The sequence below is a fragment of the Falco rusticolus genome, chromosome 8 (assembly GCF_015220075.1).
Source record: "Falco rusticolus isolate bFalRus1 chromosome 8, bFalRus1.pri, whole genome shotgun sequence".
In the NCBI taxonomy this organism is placed as follows: Eukaryota; Metazoa; Chordata; class Aves; order Falconiformes; family Falconidae; genus Falco; species Falco rusticolus.
This window is the reverse complement of record NC_051194.1, coordinates 12,951,731-12,963,815: the sequence shown is the minus strand read 5'-3', so window position 1 is coordinate 12,963,815 and position 12,085 is coordinate 12,951,731. Positions and strand designations below refer to the sequence as shown.

The following is a 12,085-nucleotide window of genomic DNA, read 5'->3' as shown; positions in this document are numbered from 1 at the left end:
ACGTACAAATGTCAGCGACAGTCTTGCGGTCACTTCTGACTATTTGACCAGAAAAGGTGGTGTCTAAGCACGTTTCAGAAGCCAGCAGCGTTGTTACCACCTTATATGGTTTTGCAGCTTACTCAGCTCCCTGGAAAGCAACAACGCCGACAATGCAGTCCTGCTTCCAAACCACTATTTCTCTTACAGCTTGCCCAATGTTTTCAAGACATCCCTGTATTATGGGGTTCAGGCTGTCCCTTAGATTCCAAACTACAATTTTTCACAGTATTTTTAAAAAAGCTAAAGTCTATAGGGTACCTCAAGCATCATTATGGATTTGTATTTGAAGTATGACCCATAAGCAATACATAGTAGGAGACTATCCCTAAAGGTAAATTTCCCCAGCTTTTCTACAAAATGTAAAAGCATACATATTAGCACGTCACATCCTAAACATGCTGCCCTCTAAAGCACACCATGATATTTATGAAATAATGCATGAAATAATATGAATGAAATGCATGCAGTAATACTTAATTTACTCCCACACACATACCTTTCTTTAACAGAAAATCTAACACAAAAGCAGTGGAAAGTCAACTATTTTGGAGGAATTTACACTTAACCTGAAAGGACTGCTCCAATGGATGCTGTTAGAATCTGTCTTCTAGTCAAATTCAGGGTAAAATAAACCAAACAACAAAACACCAGAATCTAAACTGCTGTTAGAAGACATAACCTCTTTACTCAGTGTGCTACATTTCCAGCTTCAATGGACAATTGCAAATTGACTGGTCATCAGTTTACTGTGATCGTATCAGCCCCAGAATGAAAAAATTGTTAGTGACTTGTCCTTGGGACAAATTTTGCACAATGTCATTTCAGTGTCCCCACCCACTCATTTTTCAGAAAAAGATGTAAGTCGCTGCAGGGCAGGCTACCCTTTCCTCGGTGAGGGAAGTAGGTCAGGCTGAACTCCTAGAATGCTCTGCCTGAGGAAATGGTATCTTGAACCACTACGTTCCCTGAAGCAGCTCATATACAATATCGGGGTCAGGCACAACTTCCCCAACTTACACTCCATTACAATTTTCTGCTATTCAAAGTCTTCAAAATGTTAAGGGTTTGTTTTTGGTTGGTTTTTTTTCAGATTTTATTAACACAAAGATGACAAATTCCAAGTGGCAGGCGTTAGATTTTTATGTACGAAGTCAAAAAATTTTTGAAGTCCAGAATAAATAATGACATTTAACTAGTAATATGATTCTTAAAGGATCTGATAAGAAATGTTTACAGATTTGGATACTGAATTACAGTTGTCCATATTCTGAAGAAATTAGGATCTTAACATAAACCTGCCCGGCAAGCTAGAGATACTGAAGATTAAGACCTGACCTGAAGCAATGAGAAAAGACAGTTTTGGCCTTCTGACAATAAAGTACACAATTAAAAAAAAAAAAAAAAAAAAGGCCATCAAATACAGTCCTTGGACCTCAGCTGCTCTGCCAAAAAATTCAAGGGTAGAATAAGGCTTTAATGCTTTTGTTTTTACTATTAGAGATGAAAGGAGCCTACACATTTTCACTGTTTATTTTGTAAGTAACCAATTTAAAAGTGCTGGAAGTAAAATCCTTAAATATAGCTGGTGAGAGCTGAAGAACAAACACCCTCAGTTTGTAATGCTTCCAACTATGCTTCCTCTGGCTGTTCCTATGCATTTTATGTGATCAATTGATCTAACTTTGCTAGGGAACTGTTCTTGGCTCCAGTTTTTTCAAGAGCTGAAAATGCGCACTCTCTTCTCTGCAAGGCTATTTATACAATGTGACAATGCACATCTGCATCATCTCATATACCAGTTTGTAAGGTCACCAAGTAGCAGTCAATTTAAAATTACTGCAGTTCAAAGGGTGCACAGAAGCAAGGAATTTAAACAGATAAAGAACACATTTTTCAGCTTTAAATACCAATTCTATTTCCAAGTCATCCATTAGTAGTCATCTGCTTCCCCCTGCAGTTTTGTGAAGCTATTGCTGTATCATGCATTCAGGTATTTGAATTTCAGTTTAAGGTTGTAGTCACTCAAAAAATTTTCTTTTTCAAATACTTCTAGAGTTGTCACTTGAAAACTGTGCCAAATCTGCCCTCTACACTCAAGAGGTAGAGTAATAAGCATCACTAGACTTTGGCCAATCTCTGCTGATTGTAACTCCACGGTAAAGACTTACCAGTCTTCCTACGGCCAAATCACCACCTTTTTCCTGAAATCGTAAGCAGCACTTCCAGAGACAATAGGTCACATCCATACTAGACAGTCTAAAAGTTGAAGTTAACACACCAGACTAAATATGACTATTCCCGAGTGACAATACATGCCATTCAGTTGTTCCTGTTCCAGAGGAAACAACTTCACTCAGAAAAGTGGAGCTGACCACTTAACCCATCTCCACCACAAGTTATCTCCATTTGACAGTATCAACATCTACCAGAAAAATGCAAAAATGAACCTAAGACTAAAATCAGATAGCAGCACTGAAAGGTATACTTTCTCACTCTTTCTCTTAAACTGCCACCCAGCAAAAGACTTTTATGTTTGTTTAAAAACATAATCCAAAGAACTACAAAACACAAGGGAGCCTAACTCCAGATTTTATCAAGGTTCTTCTCACCAGCACTTGGAATTAATTACTCTAGCAGATACAGGTACACTTCTCAAATGCACTTCTCCAAGCTTTAACTCAGAAAATACAACATGATGTTTTACTCTGTTTTGCAATCCATAAGACAGGACAGTTTTAATCTAGCAATCCATTTTTTCCTCCAATTTGAACAAAAACAATAGCATATTTAGTACTGGTGCTCTACTGTATACAGGATTGAGGTTATTAAAGTAGGTCATTTGAATAAGGGGATCACCTTTTACTTTATTTCACAAGACTGCATTGTGATGCCTTCAAAACCCAACTGTCTTACAAGTTTTATTGCTATACAAAAATTTTTGAAAGCTGATGAGAGCTGTTAACAAAAAGCATATTCCTTATTCATATTTGTCAGTAACTTATGTAGTAAGTTTTACTGCTGTGCAGTCAGTTGGACTGTCTCATGTACTAATAATCTGGGGGTTTTTGGTCCAACCACATAAACCTTCCTGGAAAGAGTTCTGAGACCATCTCCAAATGATCAACACCTGAGGACTGCTCCAAAATATGACTTGCTTCACTGTATCCCATCTTCCATTTTGTACCTTAGCTCTGATTTTGTAAATACTATAGAAAAAAAGGAGCTTTGAGAGTCAAGGTGATTACATAATGTTAGACAGATGGAACTAGGAAAACACAAAACGCTGAAATGCATGACGACACCTGAGAAACCACCTCAGAAGAAATCCCAGATTGGTTCTTCAGCCCCTGGAAAAGCAAATTCTACACAGAAGCTATAACTTATGGAAGAACAATGGGATCAACCTGAAGCATGGAGAAGAAATGGTGGGGAGAGGAGCAGTTTAAAGGAATTTTCTTGATTAAGACAGCATCCTCTTAACACAGCCCAGAACTTCTGGAGAAAACAGAAAAAAAAAAACCCAAAAGAAAGAAAAAAGGGAATTTTACTGTTTAGCCCAGAACTGAAAAAATCTCAGGTATAACTCAAAAATACTATTTCTCAAAGATCAGTTTCACTTAATTCTTACAGATTTGCTAGCAAGATACTAACCCAGAATCTCCTCTACTAGAGCTGTATTCCTTGTCTTGCTGACACATTTCCTAGTGTTAAAACAAAAGTTGAGCATGACTACAGCCAGCTGTAGCAATAATGCACACGCAACAGCCCAAAGGAGGGAACTGCTTTTGAGGAATATTAGATAGTTATTCCAGGGTCTTCTAGCAGCTAGAAAGTAGTGTTCTGTATCCAAAATAAGAGCTTACTATGCCAGGTGCTTAAGTCTTTGCCAGATAAGGCCCAATGAACAAGACAACATCTGTCATGATGGAAGAGCATGAGGGAATCGGAATCCTGTTGCTGGATAAACTCGTAATTAATGGGTGTCCCTCCAGAAGAGGACCAGGTCAGACTGAAACAATTACCATGCAACAGCTGTTGGGTGTCTTCTGATTAATTCTGCAGACTAGACCAACGTCAAAGCCATCACTGTCAATGACAAATAACCAGAAAAATCTGTTTGTAATGCATCAAAAGCCATTTACCGCTCAGTGCCTCTTCTGAGGCAACAATCAGCATGCTTTTGAAACAACAACAAAAAATTTATAAAATGAATTTCATTACAGGCTGCTTAATTCTTCAAAAGCTTAGTTACAAGTCCAGGCAAGTAAGCAGGCTCTACACTACATGTGTTTTTAAGAATAGTTCTTGCAGGTTTGTGTCTTAATATCCCTCCCTTCAAGTTCTTAACTTTGTTTTATTGTGCAGAGAAGATTTCTTATGGTACCAGTACTGTTTCCCTGGAAGCAATTCCTGTTGCTTAAAATTAGAAATCTCGCTATATGGGACTCTCGAAATATAGCAGAGAAAATGCACAACTGCTTACTCCTTCAGTTTGATCTCTGCAGCAGCTTCTGCATGGATGAGATTTAGAGCTGCTACCATGAAAGGTTACATATAGGATATGCATAAACACACAGAGCAAGGACTAGAATATCTTTGCATCTCCAGAATAAATTAGAGATTTTCTTTTCTACAGCCTAGTTATTGGAGAACATCACTCAGAAGAACTTATTTATTAAAGCTGCTAACACACAACAATGATCTTAGTTTAAAAAAAAATACATTAAGATGTAGCTGCATAAATTTGATTTGAGCAGGGCTAACATCCAGATCTCCTTATGACTTGAGTATATAGTTTATGGTGCTGCAACCACTGTTCATAGGAAGTTTTTATTATTTAGGCAAGCAGTCTAATTGAAGAAAATCCATTTACCCCTGTATGCCATCACGATGCTGACATTTGATGTCTACTTTTACCAGCACCGCCCTTGATCTAAAAATAGAGCATTATTTTTCATCTGAATCATTCCCTGTAACTAGTTCACTGCACATTCACACAGAGAGGTGTGCCAGCACAATGAAGGAGGCAGCAGGGGGCTGAGAATAACTGATCAAGGACTGCCTAAGTAGCAAATGCAGCACTGCTGCTGAGTGTCTGGTCACAACCTAAACAGTCAAGTAAGTTCTGAATATTTCTGTCTCATTTTCTCCAGCTGCAAAAAACAAAAATCATGTCGCCCTTATCAAAAATGACCTTTTGAGTTATTGGAAGGAGGTTTAAGATGTGTGAAAAACTGAATAAATGGATGTACAGCAACTGTTTTCAGACTGTAATTGCAGTATTTTTTTCCCAAAAGCTGCATCATTTAACAGAGCCTTTTCATAACCAAAATATACTGAACACTTTAAAAAATAAAAATAAAATTTGTAGCCATCAATTCCAAATACTATGGGGAAAGCTGCAGTGGCAATTCAGGAATGACCCATCCCCATGGTTTTACTACACAGAGAATGTAGGGTGATGTAAGGCGAGATCATGCAAATGGGCTACTTCAACAGTTGTAACAACAGCTCTAAGCTTCTAATTCCCCTCTAATTTCTGGATTTTTCAAGGTCTACTTATAAGAGATACCAATAATATTTTGTTGCAGAAAAAAATAGCTGTATTTTAAAGACTGCTTATATAATCCACTCAGAAAGCTCTCCATGGAACATAAAATTCACAATGTAAGTATTGCCAATCTAATAGTTATGGTGGTACCAAGAGATCCAATCCATCCATTTCATTAGGTATAACCATAAACCAAGCTGAAGGGCACAAGTGTTAAATATCACTGGAAATCAGCCTACAGAAAGATGAGAGCTGTCTCAATACTTTCTCAAAGCCATCTGTCCAGCTTTCAAGTTATTATTTTGTACTCCCACTGCACCTTTCAATGGAGTTCCAGAAAGCTGAATGCAAGTATTCAACATTCACAATTCTTTTGCTCATTTTACAGAAGGCAAAATTTGATGTGCAAAATTAAGTGATTACCTAACAATCCAACAGAAACAAGAGCAGCACGAAAACTAACACACCCAATTTCCAGGCCTGATGCTCTTTCTAGAGTTTAATTCTACTACATAATTTTGCCCCAGTTTTTAGCATTTTGTCTATGAAACTCTCAAGTTGCCTTCAAGTTACAGGCTGCTGCAGAAGCTTCATCGTGAGTCATGATGACAATGCTCCTTGCTGTACAGCAATAAATACAAGTAAAAAAAAGGGAGGGTTTAGTCTGAACTGGAAAAGGCACAAGGGCAAAGGGATGCTTTTTGCATAGTGAGTAGGTCAAGCAAAGTGATTATTGCCCTCTGTTCAGCACCTGGGAGGCTGCATTTGGAGAGTGCTCAATTTTATTGTTCTCCCCATTTGGAAAATAAAAAACAAAAAACCAAAAACCCAAGAGAGAGAGAGAGAGAGACATAAACTTTCCAGAGGGAGTCCTGTGGATGGTCTCCAAGATGGTCAGCACACTGCGGGGGATCATGACCTAAACAGATAGCCTAGGAGAACTGAGTATGTTCAGCCTTAGGAAAAGGTGGCTTGGGGAAGCTTTATTGCTAGAGCAAATGGAGACGGACTCTTTCTGTAAGCATGCAGAAAAAGAAGGGCCAATGGTCACAAGCTGCAACAAAGGGAATTCTAATTGAATACGAGGAAAAAGTTTCCACCATGAGGGCAGTTAAACACTAGAACAGGGGCCCGGAGAGGCTGTGTAGTCTCCAGCCTCTCTGGGCCTGGCTCTGGGCAGGCTGATCGATTTGACCTAACTTCGAGGAGGAGGTTGGACTAGATGACCTCCAGAGGCCCTTTTGAGGCAAAGGATACACCTGATTACCTCTTGAGATTTTTTCTCCCTCTTATTATTCATCATTAGATCTTGGTTAGCATCATTATGCCGATTTTACAGATGTCAAAATTGAGAGACACAGAGAGGGAGATACTTCTACAAGGTCAAGCAGCAGAAAAGTGTTACATTTTATGTCATTCTACTTCAAGGAGATTATATTCCATGTTCCCCTTACCCGCTAATCCTGTACTGCTTTTCCATCTCAAGGAACTTCTATATTAACATAATTACCTGTACTACAGATTTAAAACTACCTTTTTGTCTTCACTGATATATTTTGGTCAGAAATCCCACCCTACCAGCAAGGAAACTATTTGAGACACAACTTGATTAAATTTCTGTATACTGGTTTGTAACAATTTAAGACATTTGGTTGCCTCTGGCATCTTAGCTCTGCATATTTCTGCCCCTCATTCTCCATTTACAGAGGCTGACAGTAAGACCATGGTGTAGTCAAGTTACTGCCAAACCCCTCTTTCCAACTTTTTTGGGCAATGTAAAGCCAACATTCATTTACTTTTACCATACAGACAGAGCTAGCCAACAGTTAAGAAAGCATGGTCCAGCTTTACAGAGTCAGTTGAATTGGAAAAGATCAGCTTGCCTGTACAAAAGAGTAATAAGCTCCTATAAATTCACTGAAACATTTGTAATATTTTAAGGACTTTAAAAAAATTTAATTGGATATGACCCTTCATTTTCATCAAATGCCACATTTTAGTAGAACTTGTCCATTACAATAGTAATTTCTTTTGCTCCTGGTGATTTGGGAGTTTCCAGTATAAAAACTATACAGCTATATTTTTTTTATATATATATATAATATACAGCTATACAACACACTATCTTCCCCCTGTGAAGTAATGCTTTCATATGATGCTGCCTGCCTTCTTTTGTCAGCTACTATTCCCTACTCCACTCTTCTTGCCTCATCATAATCAGTTATGCAGTGTTACCCATGATCCAAATTGTGCAGCTGGCCTTCCAGAAAGGGCTCCATTTCCTTTATTAAAATAAGATCTAATTCATGCCTGCAAGACTATAAAATAACGTTTGCTGAAGTCTTCCCTTCACATAAGTTACAACACGTCAGAATTCCATCTTCTTCCCAACTGCCAAATAATACAGTAGTACACCACTATTTCAATTTTCAGTACAACCAACTGCTTGTTTGGATAATTCAATCGGATTTTAAGAGGCTGGATCAGTTCTTTGAAACATGACCTGTTCAAGCTATGTAACTTGTCAAAAATAGTGTTTGGGGAAAAAAAATAAATTGCAATAGCTGATTTTGGGACACAGATTTAATAGCTTTACTCTCCCACCATTTACAAGCTACAATTGAAAAAAATCAGGGGAAAAAAAAAAACCTAAATCAGTAGCAAGACTTCCACCATTTGCTGTGAGAACACAATTACCAACAGAAATTCACCACATTACTCAAGTGAACAGAGTCTAATCCTGGAAGTGATTTAACAAGTTTTCTCAAAGTTAGAAAAAAATAAAGTTATATTTTTTCCCCTAACTACTTGATGACCATAATATCTTAGAACCTTGAAAACTAACTGCAGTCAAATGACACCACTGCTTAAGGGTCAAAAAAAACCTGCTTCACACAGACTTACAGGGCAGTAAACACCATTACAGAGGCTGTTGGACTTCCCCTGTGACCTATTTTGTTACTCCCCACAACATTATCCAGTTTATTACCCAAACATTTTGTCCACTGTAACCACACTGAAAGGAAAAAAAGAATCACACATTTAATATGTTCTGTTTGATTAAAGCTTAAGTAATCTATAGGGTTACTTTCAAATTTAATCCTAAGTAGTTGTATTACATAAACTAACCTTTCAGATAATGAGAACTATCCTGAAACCTACTCTGAGCTTTGGAAAAGCACTCTGCAGCTAATCAGGTGAAACAATGAATGCACACAAACTAAGTAACATGAGACAGGGAGATTTTTGTTTCTTATAATCTCACTAAGTCGCAGTAACCTTATACACTGGTGAAGTAGGCAAAAATCTGCAACAGAATGCTATGATTCAGAACAGCAAGGAAAGCTAACAAAAATATTTGTTACTTAAAAGCAGAAGAACAGTAAAACTAGACACATAAGAGAGTTTTAAAGGTCCATTTTCATGCCAGTCACAGACCATTCAGAAACAGGACACTGAAAATGTATCTTTGTATATTCAACATAGCTACTTTGCATTACCTGTTTTTCTTCCTCTGGCATATCTTTTTCTAGTTCTAGTAAGTATTCTTCATCTAGTTCTGTCTGCTTCCTTGCGCTATTCTCATCATTCTGTAAATTCCCTTCATCATCCAGCACAGGTTCTTTTGCCTCAAAGGAGTCATGACAGTCATGGAAACACTCATCTGCAGCGGTGGAATCTTTGGCTGAACATGGTGTACACTCCCTTTCAATGTTTTTAGGATTCTGTGCACCTTTGGGACCAGTCTCTGAAGACTTCTGATCAGAAAGCTTTAAGTGATCAAGTAATTCTTCAGGTGGACTTTCATCTTTAAACTCTTCCATGATGGACTCCTTGGAGAGGTTAGGTTTTTAGAAACAAGAGAAAAAAACCCTTCAATAAGCATAATATAAATGCCTTGTCAGCAAAGAAATCTCTCAAGTACTCCTGACATCACATGAGGGAAACTATTACTCCCCAGGGGAGGGAGCCATTTATACACGCTTCTTCTATGCACTATACAGCAACATGGGGCCAGTATGCTGTTCCCATAAACAAGCAAATTCACGAGCCCCGATTCCCTGGCCCGCCACGGCACAGCACTATGCTACCGCGGCTTTGCTTTTGCAATAGGACTGAAGTCACGCACACAGGCCTCAGCACCCCCTCGCCCAGCCCGGCCCCCTGTCGCCTGCGTGCAGCGAGCCCCTCACCGCCGCCCCAGGCCCCGCCTGCACCGCGCTCCCCTGCAGCCCCATCACAACCCCCCGGAGCCAGGCCCCCAGTAGCCGTTCCCGGCTCTGTCATCTCAGCCCTATCCCGCTCCTTGAGACAAGTGGCCGGGCTGCAGCCAACGCCCTCGGGACACCGCCACCTGCCCCCGGGGCCGGCCTGGACCCACCCCAACGCCCGCCCGGCCGCGGGCAGAGACCTGCGCCTTCCCTTGCACCGCCGCTCGCCGGCCGCTCCTGACCCTTCACCCCGCAGGGCGCTTCCTGCCGGCGCCGGCCAATAGGAGGAGGCCGCGCGCAGGCTGCTGGGAGCTGTAGTCCTGCGGGGGCGCGTGACGCGCGCGGGAGGCTGGCGGCCGCCCCTCAGGCGGGGGAGCCGTGCTGAGGGGGAGCCGGGCTGGGGGGGGAATCCGGGCTGGGGGGGGCCGTGCTGAGGGGGAATCCGGGCTGGGGAGGGGGGAGCCGGGCTGGGGGGGAGCCGGGCTGGGGGGGAGCCGTGCTGAGGAGGGGCCGTGCTGAGGGGGAATCCGGGCTGGGGGGGGGGCCGTGCTGAGGGGGGGAATCCGGGCTGGGGTGGGGAGCCGTGCTGAGGGGGAATCCGGGCTGGGGGGGGAATCCGGGCTGGGGGGAGCCATGCTGAGGGGGAATCCGGCCTGGGGGGGGGAATCCGGGCTGGGGGGGGGAGCCGTCCTGAGGAGGGAGCCGGGCTGATGGGGGGGGCCGTGCTGAGGGGAGAGAGCTGGGCTGAGGGGGGGCGGGCTGAGTGGGGAGCCGCTCTGAGGGGGGAGCCGGGCTGAGTGAGGGGAAGCCCTTGTGCCCTGGCGCCTCTCGCCCTGCTGGGCTGCTCTCGCCTGTGCTTGGCGCCCGGATGCTGAGGTTTTTTACTTGGGCCGCTTGCACAGCCTTTTTGCGCATCTGAAGGAGTATCTCTTGTAGTTATTTAGGCGCACTGCTAGGTTAGAAGTTACGCCTTGAAACCGCCCCTGTGGTAGCACTGGGGCAGGCCCCTGTTAGGCTGGGTGCAGGGCAGCTCTGAGGACACGGGAAGCTGCGGGCTGCTGCGCCAGGGGGTCCCCAAGGGATCAGGCGCAGTTAAAGCTATGGCAAGTCCTGGGGTGGTAGATCCCTGCTGCAGTTCACCCATTCGCGGTAAGGGCACTGCTCAGGCTCACCAGGAAGCGGTTGAGGGATGGGGAGGCTATGGGGACTGGGAAATGAAGGGCACAGCTAGGCATGGCGCAGGTGAACAGCAGAAGTGAGGTCCCGGGCGAGTACCACCTGGCTTGAAAAGAAATTGGGGTGAAAACGTGATCAGCTGACGGAAGAAAAAAAGAAGGAAAGTCTTCATAGATCGACAGAAAGAGGGATCATATCTACAGCAGCAGATTGGTGGTGTTGCTTCAGGCTCTGTTGCCTGCGCTACTTCAGTCTAGTGGCTCATTTAGTGAGTGATGAGTGTGCGTGTGATAGCCGTATCGCTGCTAAGGCACCATTAATTGGTTGTTTCCATCACCGACTTCAGTTTTGGTTTTTCTGTTCCAGTGACATGTGAAAACTGAGCTCTTTCTAATCAAGCAGTGGAATAAAATTTGCTTTCATCTTTTTTTACATGCATTCCTTTTAATGTTGGTCCCCAAATTTTGAAACAAAGCTGAATTTTCACAAATTCTGAAGTCAAAGGCGTGTGGAGCAATACCTTTTAATTAAAAATCACTATGCCAAGCAATGAGGCAGTTAAGGAGTGTTCTTACGGGGTATTCCTTTCTCTACCCAAAGTTGGGGTAGAAATTGAAGATTCAGATGCCAGATTCATTTTTGGTCTTAATTTCTTTGATCACTGCTTCTAAATGAACATTTCAGATGACTGAGTCTGTTGGTGCCAGTAGTAGATGTATTAACAAGAGATTGGAACACTTTGCAGTAAATTGGCAAGAGCGTGGCTAGTTAGAATGAAAGCAAACAGGAGCTCTGTGGCTGATTTTCCTCCCTCTCTGGATAAAAGTAGATTCAGCATTCTGCAACATCCCAGCTGCAATGATTTAGCCCCCAAAAATGTGCCTTTCTGCTGTTCTGCTAGCACTGTGTAATTTATTCTGATTTACAGAAAATATTTCTGAACCTTCTCACTGTCCTGTTAAATACCATCTCATTTGAAAAGGGAGAAGGAAATTACAGCTGTGGTACAAAATCAATCCATACAGTTTTGAATTTGCTGAAATGCTATTTAAATCTCTGGCTGTGCAGAGTACAGGGGTTTGAGAAAGTGACACTGTTTCATCCC

At 42.0% G+C, this 12,085-nt stretch overlaps 1 protein-coding gene across 2 annotated transcripts in view; it reads right to left on the bottom strand.

Annotated features, from left to right (window-relative positions):
- TTC1 (tetratricopeptide repeat domain 1) overlaps positions 1–10,076 on the bottom strand; it is a 33,950-nt gene extending 23,874 nt beyond the window's left edge. The window contains exons 1-2 of one of the 2 annotated variants that reach the window (XM_037397900.1): positions 10,005–10,076; positions 9,094–9,426 (exon numbers count right to left, since the gene is read on the bottom strand). In XM_037397900.1, the coding sequence (XP_037253797.1) occupies positions 9,094–9,417 (324 nt within the window). In that variant the 5' untranslated portion in view covers positions 9,418–9,426; positions 10,005–10,076. Of the gene's footprint in view, positions 1–9,093; positions 9,427–9,952 lie in introns of both variants that reach the window. The other variant, XM_037397901.1, reaches the window with a different exon arrangement.
- Positions 10,077–12,085: the final 2,009 nt, after the last annotated feature.